Source organism: Protomyctophum parallelum (genome assembly GCF_964188405.1).
Source record: "Protomyctophum parallelum genome assembly, chromosome: 21".
Lineage (NCBI taxonomy): Eukaryota > Metazoa > Chordata > Actinopteri > Myctophiformes > Myctophidae > Protomyctophum > Protomyctophum parallelum.
In genome coordinates, this window is record NC_139713.1 from 35,160,572 (window position 1) to 35,176,680 (window position 16,109).

General features: G+C 39.2%; 3 protein-coding genes across 5 annotated transcripts; all 3 read right to left on the reverse strand.

The window, feature by feature from the left end:
* Nucleotides 1-950: 950 nt before the first annotated feature.
* spout1 (SPOUT domain containing methyltransferase 1) lies at nucleotides 951-5,696 on the reverse strand. The gene is made up of 12 exons (XM_083792904.1): nucleotides 5,632-5,696; nucleotides 5,500-5,539; nucleotides 4,555-4,683; nucleotides 4,304-4,463; nucleotides 3,778-3,867; nucleotides 3,632-3,681; nucleotides 3,397-3,527; nucleotides 2,778-2,847; nucleotides 2,343-2,441; nucleotides 1,805-1,907; nucleotides 1,304-1,451; nucleotides 951-1,082 (listed from the first exon to the last, which is right to left on the reverse strand). Exons 1-12 carry the CDS (start codon nucleotides 5,677-5,679, stop codon nucleotides 1,005-1,007), a joined length of 1,146 nt encoding a protein of 381 aa, XP_083649030.1. The 5' UTR covers nucleotides 5,680-5,696; the 3' UTR covers nucleotides 951-1,004.
* A 721-nt stretch (nucleotides 5,697-6,417) lies between these two features.
* kyat1 (kynurenine aminotransferase 1) lies at nucleotides 6,418-12,131 on the reverse strand. 3 transcript variants are annotated; one of them, XM_083792902.1, is made up of 13 exons: nucleotides 11,958-12,083; nucleotides 11,804-11,862; nucleotides 10,861-11,008; nucleotides 10,588-10,737; nucleotides 9,510-9,596; nucleotides 9,033-9,158; nucleotides 8,512-8,632; nucleotides 8,081-8,157; nucleotides 7,894-7,983; nucleotides 7,567-7,753; nucleotides 7,261-7,337; nucleotides 6,986-7,072; nucleotides 6,418-6,810 (listed from the first exon to the last, which is right to left on the reverse strand). In XM_083792902.1, the coding sequence occupies exons 1-13, from the start codon at nucleotides 12,021-12,023 to the stop codon at nucleotides 6,793-6,795; spliced, it is 1,293 nt and encodes a 430-aa protein (XP_083649028.1). In that variant the 5' UTR covers nucleotides 12,024-12,083; the 3' UTR covers nucleotides 6,418-6,792. The 3 variants fall into 3 exon arrangements, with proteins under 3 accessions (XP_083649028.1, XP_083649027.1, XP_083649029.1); XM_083792901.1 differs by having other exon boundaries at nucleotides 6,420-6,852; XM_083792903.1 differs by having other exon boundaries at nucleotides 6,421-6,852; nucleotides 12,067-12,131.
* Nucleotides 12,132-12,965: 834 nt separating this feature from the next.
* On the reverse strand, nucleotides 12,966-15,911 carry surf6 (surfeit 6). The gene is made up of 4 exons (XM_083792905.1): nucleotides 15,703-15,911; nucleotides 14,472-14,678; nucleotides 14,249-14,331; nucleotides 12,966-13,655 (listed from the first exon to the last, which is right to left on the reverse strand). Exons 1-4 carry the CDS (start codon nucleotides 15,797-15,799, stop codon nucleotides 12,972-12,974), a joined length of 1,071 nt encoding a protein of 356 aa, XP_083649031.1. The 5' UTR covers nucleotides 15,800-15,911; the 3' UTR covers nucleotides 12,966-12,971.
* Nucleotides 15,912-16,109: the final 198 nt, after the last annotated feature.

Here is a 16,109-nt window from a genome sequence, read left to right on the forward strand (position 1 = left end):
CATCCCATTCAATCTTCCTGAGCAACGCTATTGTATGAACAGAGTACTGTCTGCTAGGTACAGGAGAATACTGGCAAGAGGGATTAGCATCTATCGATTAGTGAGAGTTGGAATTACAGGACATAATATACAAAAGGAGTCTCTTAACATTGACTTTAAATGTATAGTATCTATGATTACATATTCTTCAGTTTGATGGCATTTCTATCCATATTGTATGAACAGGAACAGGTTATAAGCTTATGGTACATATTGCATTTGGTTCACTTCAGGGGAACGGCACGCTCAGCTCACATTCAGGCTTATGCTGGGTGCAGATTCACAGAATCTCTCTATACATATTGCATTTGAACAGTTTCAAATTACTAATGTAGTGAGGTGCACACTAACACCAATCCTTTCAAGGTATGTTCATATAAGGCTTAAACTTTGCATCTGCTGACAAAATATACGCTCAAATTGTATGTGCTCACTTCAAACTATATTGCTGCTGTTTACTTTGACAGAAAGGTGGTGTCAAAGGTATCAATAAAACAAGATTTTGAGCTCAGTGTGAATGGAAGCTTCTTAATCAAACAGAATTGCTACATGTAAGCTTTGTGAAGGAGTCAATAGGTGTAGATTTTTGTTTTTCATAAATGCCAGGATATATATTGGGATACAGCTGTATTCTTGGCTCAATGGCTCTAAAACTAGAAATCTTGGATACAGACTAAATTCAACCAATACAAGAGAAATGTACTGAGCTAAGTTGGAGATGTTTCCCTGGTTGTTTTTTACAACCAGGGAGTGTCCAACTCCCTGGTTGCAACGGCACTACCATTAGAATCCATCAGATGTATTGACATTTTCTTTACTTCAAAGTGTTGACCAAAAAGGGTTTGCAAAACGTTATTTTAACCAAACTGTGTTAATAGAAATATACATAGACATTATGAATACAAATTCATGTCAGGTCCTGGCCCCAGTTAGAAAACATGTGAAATTTGTGTTTAATGTCTCCATCAACACTTCTGTTGAATGTCTGAAAAAGCAGCCGTGATCTTCTGTCTCAGAACCGCCATGGAAATCAAGATGGCCTCCTATGGAAAAAGAGACAGCTATTTTTGATGTGTAGTTCAGGACACCGATACAAACATGACACCATCACTATTTATATTATATTACATTAACCAGCCCAGCAAGCACGGTCAGGACCTGGACGCATTAGTGACGTCTCTATTGGGGCAAAATCAAGTCACCCAAGACTAGGCAGATCTGGCCCAGAATATCATCTGATTTCAACCTAAAAGTTCAGGCTCACCTCTGTGCGTATGGTTCTACTACCCTGTGAAGGACAGGTGTTGAGATAATGGTCAAACAGAACGGCAGGGTCGGTCACATGCAGTTTCTGGTCAGCATCTAGACTGGTCTCCAGTCCCTGTAGCCCTCCAAACATTACCAACAGATGTCTGCAAAAGTGAACAATTATAATAGCTTAGAAGTGTATTAGAGAAATATGTTAGGCAATACTCTTTTTGATGCATTGGGAGCTTGCAGATCTGCTATTTTAGCTATCCATATTTTACAATAATTATAACGATCTGCCCAAAATAGGGACACCAAGTGTTTAACCCATTTAGACCTGAGGCCGATTCTAAAAACAGTTTTCTGAAAAACGTGTTTCTATGTCAGTGGTGCTCAACCTTTTTCATGTCAAGGACCCCCAGAATTGCCTGTATTTGGCCACAGACCCCCATCTGAAAATATTTTGTTCCAGGGACCCCCCTATAAAGCTCTATTTAGAGCACTGTTATATTCTTACTTGAATGGTGAGAGTGTTGTATGGTCGATGTCGCTGCCTCTCTCAGAGGTGCCAATCGTCATATCGTATCCGTCTTCATATGGACCATCTGTGAACACATCACCTGAAATCGACACGACGACAGAACAAAAGGGTGAGGTCATTTCAGCAGGATTAAATCCCACTAAAAACTATTTAGTATTAACTATAACTACTAATATACAAAGTATATTGTTACATCTTTTGTACAGGTACATAAGAGTCAAACTTATTTTAGTTTGGCTTCCTTGCAGACAATTCAGCGGCATAGCACAGCAAACAAAGGGATAGAATAAAGAGTGCAAGAAAGAGCAATCTAGGAGTAGAAAAATAGTAACATATGTACATGTGCGTGTTCATGGTGTGCGCTAGGGCGGGGTAATATCAATGCATATCATTTTTGATTTATCATATCAATTATAAAAACCATGCATGTGATGAACAATATGGCATGCCCAGCTATAGAAGAATGGCTGAAAAATGACAATACATAACAGCTGCATTCATATGAAGAACCTACTGAGAGAGGATGCCAGGCGGACGTTATAACCCCAGTACAGACCACCTTGCGTCCTGGGAACATGCGGTGCCACCACCACACCTTTGCATATTTTGCTCTCTGAAAGAAATATTACACACATACATAAGTGTGCACACACAAATCTCACTACTATGTGCAAATCGTCACTGTCGGGCACAACGGGTAGAAATCTTGTATGTCCAATTTCGGGCATGTCATTTGGCAGTAATTTTCACGAATGTTAAAATGGAAAGAATAAAACAAACACATTGTAAGCTCGTAGATCAGTTATTTTCTCAAAATAAGAAAGAAAAGATACAAGGTTTCGGCCTGACAATGATGAAATGTACAGTAACAATAACAACACTTTGATGAGCTCTATGACAACGTACTCCAAAAACCATGGCACTGACTACTAGTGGAGAAAATACATACCGTTCTCTGTCTTTTTAAGGTGCACTGTAACTCTCAGCCCAGACTGCAGCTGTTTATCAATCTGCACATCCTGGAGGAGTAGATGGATAATATAGTTAGACTTATATATTCACTTATGTCTCGCTACTTTAGAAGCCAATCATGTCACTGCCCAAATACGAAGGACCACACTAAAGACTTTGGCTTGGTTCTGCAATGCAGGTTTTTTTAACTCCCCAATTGTTAGTAACAAAAGGTGGGAGATTGTCCTCAGTCTCTAGTTGCAAAGCTTTTAAATTCTGACTTGTAAATCTAATCCACCAAAATAAGTGTTGCTCAAACTCTTTATTGTGTGCGACTGTTCTCGCCAAACCTGGCCGCAGTGGACATCTGGTCCATACATTTCAATGAGAATGCACACGGAATAACATTTTTTGTAAGGCCGAGGCGGAGTGAGAAAGAAATCTACGTTATGCGTCCATTCCATTAGCATGGAAGCGGAAATAGCGGTGTAGCATGCTTGTGCGTTGTTTCTCGAGCGTAATTCTCACTTATCAGGCTTATATTCACTCAGCAGAGGCCATACCCTAAAAATTGTCATCAACTATGTAAAATAATTAACTAAACCACACCGGCCCACCTTCCTCATTCCACAGTTGACTAAAGAACCTTTGCCTGGTTTGGTCGGCCTGTCGAGAACGATCCCCTCTCTGTACTCTGCTTCTTCATCTATCCTCATATGATGTGGACTGTCCAATGGGTTACATAGACCTGAAAACAGAAGCAAAAACAACTAAAGATATGTAGTATAGTAAGAGAAATAACTAAAGAAATTCAATGTTTTGAAAATAATAATTAGGAATGATTCATTTTACCGGCATATTGTAAATCTTGATGCTTGGGGAAAAACCACTTCCGAAGATACCTGTTGGTAGAAAAAAACCAAACAAAATAGGTTATGCCATAGAAATCTCATAATCTTTCATTATGTCATAATCATCAGTCAAATGTCACTACTTACTGGGGACATTCTAGGTACTGAAGTATTCTTGCAAGCTGGATACATGCTTGTCCTTTCTTCCTAACACCTGTGAATTCACCTTCTACACTTCTGCAAGACAGCAACAAAGTACATAGTGATTCTGTTACCTTATCCACTTTTAACCTGTTATGAGCATGTCATCACTGGCACAAAAAAAAATCCCTATTAGGGCTTAGTGGCACTGATTAATAGTCCGGTAGCCGGAGCATGGATTGGGAAATTTGGTATGTAGTATTTTTTATTGGCCTAAAAAACACTCCATGTGCTAAAACCGTCCATAGCCGAATGTGACATTTGAGTACATTTGGGCAAGTGGCAATGGCCCAATTTAGCCCAAGGGGATACAGAAATCTCCATATATGGGCACAAAAGCAACACAGACGTTACAACGGGTATTATAACAGTGTGGGGTATGCATTTCCTATTTGCATCCTAGCCGAGCCTAATTAACTAATTTGACAGGTCTAAAAGAGTTTCTGATTAGATAAAGCAGAGGATGACTTACTTAACATCTTCTCCGTATTCATCAAATATGATGATTTCATCCACACAGAAGACAGAACAGGCTCTGGCTATCTGTCCAGCCAGGTAGGTACGGAGCTCTGTGGACTGTGCGTTATCCAGGACAGAACCTGGCAGCGCCACACTCACTGTGTATGGCCGACCTAAGAGATGCAAATCACAAGATTACAGGTTCTAGCAATTGATTCTGAAGCAGTCTGGTATCAACGAAATAAACACTGGAAGTGAGGTTACCTTTGTTAATTGGCCTGTTGTGGTCATGTTCATTTTCTGCCTCCTCCTCGGAATCCACATCTGCTGTATTCTGCTTCTCCAACTGTTTAATCAGCTTGTCCTCTTTCCACTGTTTCTTAACCGCCTTCCCTGTCAGTACAAGATAATTATTTATAGTAAAAAATAATTTATTTGATTTTGTGTGCTCTACAAATGTATAATGCCACTTCCTGTTAACCCATGTACATTTTGGCTAAAGTGACCTGTTGTAGGCACTAGGCAGTAGTGTTTTCCAGGTCATAGCAGGAAGGTCAATATTGACATATTTAATGATTAACTATAAGGTGATTCCAGACACTCAGATTATGCTAACACAGGACGTCTGTACCCCCCTCCCCTAAAACACCACGTTCAGTCATTGGCCAGTAGTCAATGTGATCTACAGTTCTCATATTTAGAATATAGCACGTATTTTAGATAGCATGTTGTTTAGACAGATTCTAGGTTTACCTGGTGTCCGACTTTGTAGAACAAAACAGTGTTTTTCTTGGCAATGCACTTATACATTATACTGTATGTTTGTGTATGTATGTACTATGTAGCAGTCATAAATGAAATTCCAATTATCATGCATCCAGCGCCACCTGCCGGTCTTACGAGTTTACTGAAACGCATTATAACTTCAGCAATAAACTTTTGATCACTCTTGAGTCTTGATCGACAGTATAATGTACTGTAATTAAAAAAATAAATAGGATATCTACCTAGTTTGCAGCTGTACAACACCGAAAATAGCTAATCAACAAACTCAGTGTGTTTGTGTTAATAACCAAATTACTTCTAAATCAGCTATTTACGGAGAAATATATATATCTACTACAGTATAAATCTGACTTAAGTTATCATATTAATAATAACGGTAATATTAACAATGTTGACACGAGATGATACCCGGATGATACTCACGTTCTCCTTTCCATTTCTTCCAGTCCACTCTCTCTTCACGCTGTAAAAATGAAAGCGTGCAATATGAATATGAACACAATAGCATTGCACCAAAACATACTGGAGTCGAGGCCGCTGTTATTGTTATAATACCTGTGAACTATCAAGTTTTATTTTCTTCGCCTCACTGTCGTCTGACATCCTTGCTTGCAAATGTACCACACGTGAACTGTATTTACTTCCGGGTTACTTCTTCAGTGTTTCCGGCAGACTGGCTAGACGCCAGACACCCGTTGGCGTATTGCTGCCCCCCACTGTTGGTCTTTATGTACTGCACATTGAACTAATGCCCTACACTTTTCTTCACCTCCATGCTTGCATAGTACGTGTAATGCTTGCACCTTAAGGTGCAGCAAAATACATAACAGATGGGTGGAGTTTTGCATTGACTTTCTCTCCATAGAGGAAAAAATGGTCCCAAACTAGCAAACCCACAAGGTTCTGGTGTGTTTGATATCACACTCATAATATACCATTATGGGGTAGATTGAAGGAACTGACATTGGCTTGAGGTACATTGCCAATCAATGATTTTGTATTACTAATAACTACAGTAGCCTAAGCCAGCACTCAATCGTCTTAAAAATACAATATAAATAATAGTATGATATGGATAATTAACGAAGGTATAGTGATCAGCAATATGATAAAAATGTTATCTATAAGTTTAAACAAATGCATAAACAATCACAAGCTACAGTAAAAGCTACAGTAAAAACTGTCTTTGTAAGTTAATTAACACCAGAACACCAGAGGTCCAAAATTCAGACTTTGTGTGCGCCATTGGTGCTCCATATTTTAATTCAATTTAAATTAAACATAGCCCTTAACTTTAATACTTCATAAGCAAGACCAATCAAAATCATAAATTAGCATATTTTATTTTGCATCATTTTACATGAAAACTTAGTACAAATTTGTCACAGTTAAGAGAACAATATTCCAGTGAAAACTTACTAGCAAAAATACTTTTGTACCGATTTGTACAGGAGCGATCACAGAAAATGTTCCATTACGAGCTGTCAGAGATGTTACAAAAATAAAACAAATGACAAGGTGCTTGACAAGGGTGTGTAATACAATATATTACTGTAATATCACAAAATAAAATTACATAACACAAGATAACATACTATAGCCTATGGCTTTATTGTTCAACATGGAGAAATTGCATTATAGATACTTCAAGTAGAGTATCTGGGACAGAGACTGGATAGACATAGTTGGATGGATGACTGTCCAATGACGATTCTTTCACTTTCCTTCACTCCACTTTCTCAAGATGTCTTCTGCTGCATTCAGCGTTGAGTCCTCCTTTAAGTAAGAGAGAGTATAAAGGCTGAGTTATACTTGGTTGCATCATGTGAGAGCCCTGCACCAGAAATAGCAGATCTATAAAGATCAGGAAATGTCAAATAATCAGAAAACACCAGTAGAATCACCTTACCTTGACAAAGCAGAATCGGATATAGTTGTCAAAGTCTTTACAGTGCTCTGAGCTGTAGAATGCTGATACAGGGATTGTTGCCAAACCCTGACAAAAACAACACAATAAAAAGTCAGAATTAAACGAGGAATAAACCTCCTGTTTGGAAAACTATATAGAATAGGCTTCCTTTTATGCATTACTGTACATGTTCTAATCTACACACTACTGTTGATGCATGGATGGATTAGAAATCCTCTTTAAAATGTAAGTATAGTGACTGAATCTTTTCTTACCTTCTTCTTAATTAGCCACTTAACAAATCTGAAGTCACAAGGTTCATCCAGGCTGATTGAGTCATCCACGTCAGATTCTGTTGAAAATAAAACAAAACAACTGAAAACTATAGATTATATTATAATGTAATGTATAAAAGTTAATAATGTATATAGAACACATTGAAAAAGGTTGACCCTTTCAAGAGATTTAACCATTTAAAAAAATAAAACACTACCCAAATAATCAGAATATATGCTAACACCTAGATTAAATATAGTGCTAACAATTGATATAATTCATAATATAATACAGTCAATACTCACTGACAGAGGATATGTCTGCTATCATGAAATAGCCTCCCTCTGGCATTATGGGCTGCAAACCAACACTCTCCAGACATTTGGCAAGTTTCTTCCTCTTGTGATGCAGTTGCTCAGGTAACTGCAGGAAGTAGCTCTCTGGAGTCCCAAATGTCTCATATTCTCTTTGGAAACCAACGGCGACTGCCTCCTGTTGAATGGAGGAATGAAGGAGAAGGGAACAAAATGATATGAGCTAAACAGACAACCTTTCAGTAAATAAACCTATATGTTGTAATTTACGTGCTTCTGGCCACAAGTACGAATAAAGCAAGTAAAATATTTCTTAACCTGAGCAGCTGTTGCACAGTGGTAAACAGAGTTTTGATGGATGGTTTTCAGGTGTTTTAAGATATTCCCAGAACCAATCGCCCAACCAACCTTTAAAAGAAGAATAAAATAACCCAAGCTAAAAGCAACATGAGTCAATAATTCATGGTAAATCAGATAGGATTTCTGAAAAATATCATGATATTACCTTCCACCCTGTAGCACTGAAGGTCTTTCCAGCACTACCAATAGTGACTGTCCGTTCCCACATACCAGGAAGGCTGGCTACAAAAGACACAATGACACCAAATTATGGTAAACGGTAATAGTTAGAATAATTGAATATGTAGAACTGTAGTTCAAACTAGATTAAACAACAACAAATAAAACAACAAATATAATTTAAAAAAGCAAATGCAAGATACTTCTTTGCCAGTTGTGTCTAAGATAGTTTTAGCTTAAAGGCAAAATTGCATGCAGCTCATAAATGATTTTCATGATCTGAGAGTTCAACCATAGACACCTAGAGTAAGTGCGACATGACATGAAACCAATGCCAAATCTAGTTTAAATAAGTTTTAATAGTGTTATGGTTATACTTGTTTGCATTTAATCTATTGAATGGCAGATGTATCTCACCTATCTTGACATGCTTGGCTCCATCATAGGTCAGCCATTCATAAACCTCATCACTAATGCACACCACATCGTGCTTGATACAGAGGTCAGCAATCACCTGGAGCTCTTCTGTTTTGTACACCTGCATATGAAGTAGTTATAAGACAGTAGTGGAGGTACTTCTGTGGCCTACTGGCAGTATGCACAAGGAATTTGGTGGCGATCAATCCATCAGTTTGCAAGATTAGCTCCGGACACACACGCACACAAACACACGCACACAACTCCAGATTCCAGACAAGCTGGAATGTTACAGCCATGTATGTTCATTGGCTGAAGCTCTGCCTAGACAATGACTACTGATCAGATAACACTATACAGTATGCACCGGGTTGATTGGCTCAGGCTGTGATACTAATAGTGTTGCATGCCAGATCCTGAGAGGTGACAGTTGTCATTGTGTTTGTGTAGAGGCCTGACAAACTGTGGTGGTGGGCAGGGACTTGGTGGGCAGGGACATGCTACTTCTAATAGAAACTCACCTTGCCTAATGGGTTGTTTGGAGTGTTCATAACGATGGCTTTTGTGCGTGAAGAGAATTTACTGGCCAGCTCCTCAGGAGAGAGCACCCAGTCTCCACTTGAAAGGACCTCGCTGCACCCCGCCCTCTGGAAAGAAATCTAAATTAATCACTTTGTAAAACCATGAAACAAACAGAGATGCTAGCAGACGCTTGAAAAACTAGCCATCATTACTGTATATATATTACCCATTTAGACCTGAGGACACGTCTGTATCACTTTATAGTTTTTAACCACTTTAACCATTATTTAAAATGTAGCTGTTGAAAAATATTATTTTGGAAAATTGTGAAAATTTGTGCAAATCTTTGAATTACATATTCTTTCAGTGAAGTTTTTAACTCATATCTAGCTTCTGGTGGGGTCCCTAGAACAACCTATGTTCAGATGGGGGTCGGCGGCCAAATAAATGTTGGGGTCCTTGACATGGTCACTCACTGGCCTCAGAGGTACGAAGACAGCCTTTCCTCCAGCCATCTTCACCATAGGCTGGTAGCAGTCAAAGAACGGTTCAATTATTATGACCTAAAACACAGATTGCGAGGACAAAAAGGTTCAGCGTGTTTCATATTCTTAACCACTTAAAAAGGACCACTTTTCACTTTTCAACCTACCTTCATATAATTGGTCCCCACTAATGTTCATGATAAAATGCTCCCCCAAAAAGTTCTACTCGGTCTGTGTCTCATAGGAGGGCTGTGGGCAGTTCAGAAACCCGCCCACCAGTGACATCAATGGGGAATATAAGATAATCAAAACGGCAGGGTTTCTATTCCTGAAAAGTTGCAATTCGATAATAGAAGCCATCGTTCTCACGATAATACAAAATTAAAATAAAATAAATTATTAATAAATCATAATGAACAATGTAGATATTTTTTTAATATTTTATCATGAACATTAGTAAGGACCAATTATATGAAGACAGGTTGAAAAGTGAAGTGAAGTGGTCCTTTAAGCATGACACAAAGGATGAAAATAGCAGATCCACTAGCTCGCAACAGTCATAATGCGATGCATTGTAAACTTGTAGATCAGCTATTTTCACGGCGCAACACAGGTGTGTATACATTAAGCATAAGATTCCTCAGAAGAGGAAGAGCCACCATGCAGGCTCAAATGTCATAGATTAGAATACCGTAGATTACTCATTTACTGTGAGTAATCTTTCACCCCACTTGGTGCCTTCATATCTTTTACACACACACACACACACACACACACACACACACACACACACACACACACACACACACACACACACACACACACACACACACACACACACACACACACACAGAGAATAATACAAAGCCAGGTGTAATACGATATATAACTTATAAGTAGGTAACAAGGTTTAGGTTATAATAAAAGGGTACTGAGGATCAGTAACATTTTGGTTTTCTTTATTGTGGGGGCTGACTTTTGTTTTGATCTCAATTATCTACTTTGCAGTTCTGTAACCAATCTCTTTTGTTACAATACATAATGAACAAACCTGAATTCAGTTTCTTACCTCGTCCCCTTCATCGATCAGTGCTTGAAACGTACAGAAGAGAGCCTGGTAGGCTCCGACTGTGACAAGGACGTCTTCAAGAGGATCAATCTCACACCCAACAATCCTGCCAAAGAATTTAGCTAAGATCTTTACTAGAGCGGGATGGCCCTGAGGAAATATGAAAATGCTCTATCAACTTCCACAGACACACACAAAGGAAAGGGATATGAATGATAAATAATGCAACAGGATTCTCAGTTATTTCAATTTGTGATGAATGTTGTCACTTACAAAAGCACGGGTATATTGGTGCATCGAGCATCCTCCGCTCACAGCTTTACAGAAAGCCTCCTGGATGTAACCAGGAGGGGAGAAATCAGGGAAGCCCTGGCCTAGATTCACAGCTTTGTAGTCAGCCGCCAATTGTGTGAACTCAACCCTGTCAATAAAAATAATTGAGATGTGAGGAATGATATCATTTGTCAAATTGATCACCTGTCACTGAAATAGTAGTGTTCTGCATTGTTGGCTGCCATCCCTATTTCCTATGTCCCTTAACTGAATGTGTAAATCAATCACACTAATTTTGTCATAAAAAAACTACTAAAGAAAAATATTTTATATAATGTAAAGGTGGTTGCACACCGGCCACGTTTTTCGGGAAACCGATGGAGAAACGCCCCTTAAAAATCCGAATTCGTATATTTTAATTTGACTCTTCCCTCCCCATTAATGTAACAGTGTCAGTGAAGCTACCGTTTAGTACCACTTTACTCCTGCTGTCTTACAGTCTTATCGTTGACTGGTTCATGTGACACGCATTGATGACAATTCACATGACAGATGTGGAAAGCCTGGTGAGACGACCGTTACATAGACACTAGACAGACCTATATGCCTGAGGTTAAAAAGTAAAACACATGTAGTCCTACCTACACAAGATACAGAGTAAAAGTGAGTCTCATAATAATAAAAACTTAAGTGATAAGTTGCATAAAAGGTTGTCACTTGAAATAATCCTTAATGTAGTGTCTTAACAGACCAAGTAGAATGTGGAAGATGTGTTTCCATGTCGTTCCCGACACAAACATTAATCCTAGTAAATGTATTCGCCTGATACTTCGTCGTATAACTGTGTCGCAAATAAGCTCAGTACAAGATTTTCGGCGAGCGACACTATAGCCGTTACAAGGCTGTCTTGTGATCACTTGTCAACTCAATATTGAACACTTACCATATGTTTTTGTCGACACCTTCTAATCTGCGCGCATGCAAGCGGCGTGCCATAATTATCTGAAAAGATTTCAACAAATGTACGTCATATTCAATTTCACCATGGCCGTGTTTATTATTTCCCACTGGATCAAGTAAACAACAGGCGTACTCACCTTAGGATGAACGTTTTTATTAATTATCTGACAAATTACAGCCACATTTGCCGACACTTTTATCATAACAGTAAAGAAGAGAACAGAAGTAGGCCCTTTGTCCCCATACCTTGACACAATACTGAAGACGAACCCCGAACTTTGGATCTCCTTGAGGTTTTCGTGTCACGTTCAACTTCCTGTGTAGGCGGGGTGGGCTAAATAAAGAGCTTGAACAGGCATCAATAAGCTTTGTAGGGTGCAGATTCGGCCTGGCGCGGATACGGAAACAGTCTGCGTGTAGACATGGCTACAGCAGCTTGGATTCGAGACCGGATCTGAGCACTGAGGAGTAAATAGAAACCAGGCTACCACCAAAATGGCCTTTCTTGACACAATCTCACAACACTACACTAGCACAGGTCCTGACTCAGGGATAAGAAGATCAGAGAAAAAATATGTATGCATTTTAAAATTATTATTATTATGATGTTTGAACAGAAAATGTAGTCTACATATTTACCCATTTAGACCTGAGGACGCATCTGTGTCACCCCATAGCTTTTAAACTTTTTTTAAACTTATCTGTTTTTAAACTTATCTACAAGCTCATAGCACGGCACGAGTGCTGCACTTCTTTGAGAGTGAACATTTTTAACTAAAATATTTTCTTCTGGGGGGTCCCTGGAACAACATATTTTCAGATGGGGGTCCGCAGCCAAATACAGATAATTCTGTGGGTCCTTGACATGAAATAGTTTGAGAATCACTGGACATAGGTTATTCAGAAAACTGTCATGATTTAGAAGATATATGTGGAATCTGGTCTCAGGTCTTAATGGGTTAACACCAGGTAACCCTTGTCTCCTCCTTCCTTCTGGTGGATGAGGAAACAACTTCAGAATATTGTTTGATTTTAGAGTTTGAGATTTTAGTCAGGCATTTCTAAAATGGGATATATTATGAGCCAGCAAGAAAAACAACAGAATCTGTTTGCAGTTCTGTAGTTATATTGCTCATACTTTGCTTACTAAACTACACTGAAACCTTCTTCAAATCCTCAGGCAACACTCTGCCCTTTTTACGTGCTCTGTCCTTTGTCTTTTCCATTTTCTGATTCTTGCGTTTCTGGATGTTCTTGCGTCGCTTGTCCTGTCGCTGCTGCATCTTTCCTACAACATACTGACTTCGCTCCTCCCATTGCTTTTTCCTCCCGGCTCGCATCCTCTCCTTCCTCTTTAGCGAGGCTCGCAACATGTCCTCATTGTCTTTGATCTTGAGGCCCTCAGCCTTGTATAGAACATTGGTCCACTTCATCTTCTGCTCCATGTCACGGGCCTTGTCCTCATCCTTTTCTCTCAGCTCCTCCAACTTAGCTTTGCGTGCCTCCACGCGACTTAGCAGCTGCTTGTAGTTCTTCCCCGTCAGTGGTGTTAAATTGCCCTTCACACTCTTCTTCTTATCCTTCTTTTTCTGAACTTTGTCTACATACTCTTCCTCTACCATTTCCACCGTGTTGAAGATAATGGCGGTGTCATCCCTCTGCTTTGCAGCAGGAGCAGGCTGTTCTTCCTTCTTAATTTCCTGCTCTTGTAGTTTGCCAGCTTCTTCTGCCAGCTTTTTCATCTGGAATTCTTTTCTTTTCCTTTTCCTGCGTTCCTTTTCCAGCTTTCTCTTTGCTCGCTTTGCCAGAACTGCTTCTGATTTACTTGGGTTTCCCTGAGAGAAGCATGGAATGTTAATGTTAATACATGTTGATCCAGCTTTAAACACACAAACCCTGGTGTCCTTGAGCAAGACACTGAACCTCTAATTGCTCCTGATGTGCTGGTAGGTGCCTGGCATGGTTTCCGCAATCGGTGTATGAATGTGTGGGTGAATGTAATGCACAAGCTATGTAAAGCGCCTTGGATAAAGGCGCTATATAAATGAACCATTTACATAGCACAGGGTTGTGAGCTTTAGCTCGCCTATTTTCACACAACGGTATGATAAGGAAATAGGGCTAAGTAAGAAATAGGGCTAAGTGGTTAATTCAAATTATATTTGAGCTATTAAAAAAGGTAGTGAAGCTCGGAAGCTCATACATCAGGTCATTGCAGTGTGTCACCTAATTCTGCACCTCCTTGTTTAATGATATGCATTTATGCATGACATAGTATGGTGACATCAAATGCAATTAGTTGCAAGTGCTTGCTAGATGTTTGTGGCTTAGATCATCAGGATGCAGATATTGGAATGCATCCAAAGACAACTGGACATCAATATTCCATTTTATAATATTGAATACTCTTTCAAATGTTACATATTACCTGCACTCGGGACTCTTCAATCTTCTCATGTAGTCTCTTGCGAAGAACATCTACGGCGGAGAAGTTTGAAACAGTAGTTCCCTCTGAAGAAACAAAACAAAAACACAAAAGGTCAGGACAATAGAATGGGAGTTGGATATTGGTCTAAATATAAAAAACAAATTGAAATAAAAACCTGGGATGTGATGCGAGTATTAAAATCAATAAGTAAATGGAAAATTACCTTTGGCTGCCTGCATTTCATCTGCTGTTGCGTCATTGGTGATCTTAGCTTCGTGGTTGTTCTGTTTTGCTGTGGCTGCACTTGGTGGAGGCTTCCGTTGGAGTTTAGGAGGTGATATTGTCCCATTGGTGCCCTTTTCTACAAGGGATTTGGGTTTAGGCTTGTTTTTCTTGGCAGGACCAGTATCACCTCCACCCTTAAATGGAACTGTACAAAGAAGCAGAAGTCAGTATTATAATTTTACAATTTAAATATCCTAATCAACAAATGACAGGATAATGGTCACATAAGTAGGAATGCAAAGAAACAAATAATTGAACTGTTTCAGGTCCAAAATTCTCCATAATATTGCTTTACAATTATGTTTTCTTTTTTTGTAAATGAGAAATGGATTCATAGTGGTGTAGACATAACGCTAGAATAAACACTTGTGGATTTATTACATTGTAATAATCTCATATTAATTGAATTATAGTGAAATTAAACTATTTATTTGGATGGGGACCCCCTGGAAGAGCCTCAAGAAGCCCTGTGGTCTCTGAACCCCATTCTAAATACATTATTACAATAATATAATCAGCACGACAATTAACAACAAGGTTATATGGCAGGATACTTCTACGGTAACTTGATCTGTGTGAGTCAGTGACAGACAGTGAGTGAGTGCTTGTTGTTCATTATTGTTGGGATATTTGTTGTTCACTTGTTGTCTCTGTGCGCAATGTTAATTGCGATTTGTTTTGTTGTATGTATGCGTTGGCAATGTATAACATATTTTATCATGACAATAAAGCATTTTGAGAGATCAGAGAGAATAGACAGTAACAGTCTAGATATCCTAAACCTACACTACGTATGGAATACGAGAGGACTCGACCCCGGCGAGTCTTCTTCACCTTTGGGAAAGTGAAGAAGATTCACCAAAAGGGGAAGGAATCTCGCCACTGGAGCGCGCATCTAGCTACATCATTGCTATCATCATTACGAGTGAATAGTGATTGATTGAATACTTTATTAGACAAATGTAAACAGCAAGAGGTAAAGTCTGACATAACATTCAGGCTTGTTTACTAAAGGGTCCACCTTGTTCAATTCATCATAAGATAAAAGGATAACGTTTCCAATGTGGTCCGATGCATTACGAATACGATTTAAATGATCACCATGCAAGCAGGGGACGCCGAGGACGGTCAAAAATAGCAAAAGTATTTAATGAAAACATGTCTTTTACCATATAATGGCTTCTTCCTTTGCTCCAGGCGCTGTTGAGAACAGACTCTGCTCGCCAACTTCTGAATATACGAGTCCTTAGCTGCAAGAAGATCCATCTCGAGAAATGAACCTGACTGTATAAACTTAAGTTGTAATTTAAACAAACGTAATACCAAAAGATTAAGATTCACACGAGACGAAAAAAACGAACTGGTAGAAATCACAAGAGAAGAGAAGTCAACACGTGGGTACAGACACATGGGCGTGGCTTAAGCCTCAAAGTTCGACGGTGCTGCCGAAAATGGCAAATCTACAAGCTCACAGGGCGTCGCGGATGAGCCAGTAGTACCGCGTTCGTAGCTTGTAGATCTGATATTTTATGTGCGCGACACCGCCGTATGTCGAATGTGACAGAAGAGCCTGAAC

Excerpts from the sequence above, each read along its gene's own strand:
- spout1 (XM_083792904.1), bottom strand. The coding sequence starts at position 5,679 with ATGTCAGACGACAGTGAGGCGAAGAAAATAAAACTTGATAGTTCACAG. Across the intron at positions 2,848-3,396 it reads TCAACTGTGGAATGAGGAAG|GATGTGCAGATTGATAAACA; the intron begins GTGGGCCGGTGT and ends CTACTCCTCCAG. Across the intron at positions 1,083-1,303 it reads GTAGAACCATACGCACAGAG|GAGGCCATCTTGATTTCCAT; the intron begins GTGAGCCTGAAC and ends CTTTTTCCATAG.
- kyat1 (XM_083792901.1), bottom strand. The coding sequence starts at position 12,023 with ATGATAAAAGTGTCGGCAAATGTGGCTGTAATTTGTCAGATAATTAAT. Across the intron at positions 11,863-11,957 it reads ATAAAAACGTTCATCCTAAG|ATAATTATGGCACGCCGCTT; the intron begins GTGAGTACGCCT and ends AAATCTTTTCAG. Across the intron at positions 11,009-11,803 it reads GGTGTCGACAAAAACATATG|GGTTGAGTTCACACAATTGG; the intron begins GTAAGTGTTCAA and ends TTTTATTGACAG.
- surf6 (XM_083792905.1), bottom strand. The coding sequence starts at position 15,799 with ATGGATCTTCTTGCAGCTAAGGACTCGTATATTCAGAAGTTGGCGAGC. Across the intron at positions 14,332-14,471 it reads TGAAATGCAGGCAGCCAAAG|AGGGAACTACTGTTTCAAAC; the intron begins GTAATTTTCCAT and ends TTGTTTCTTCAG. Across the intron at positions 13,656-14,248 it reads TTGAAGAGTCCCGAGTGCAG|GGAAACCCAAGTAAATCAGA; the intron begins GTAATATGTAAC and ends TGCTTCTCTCAG.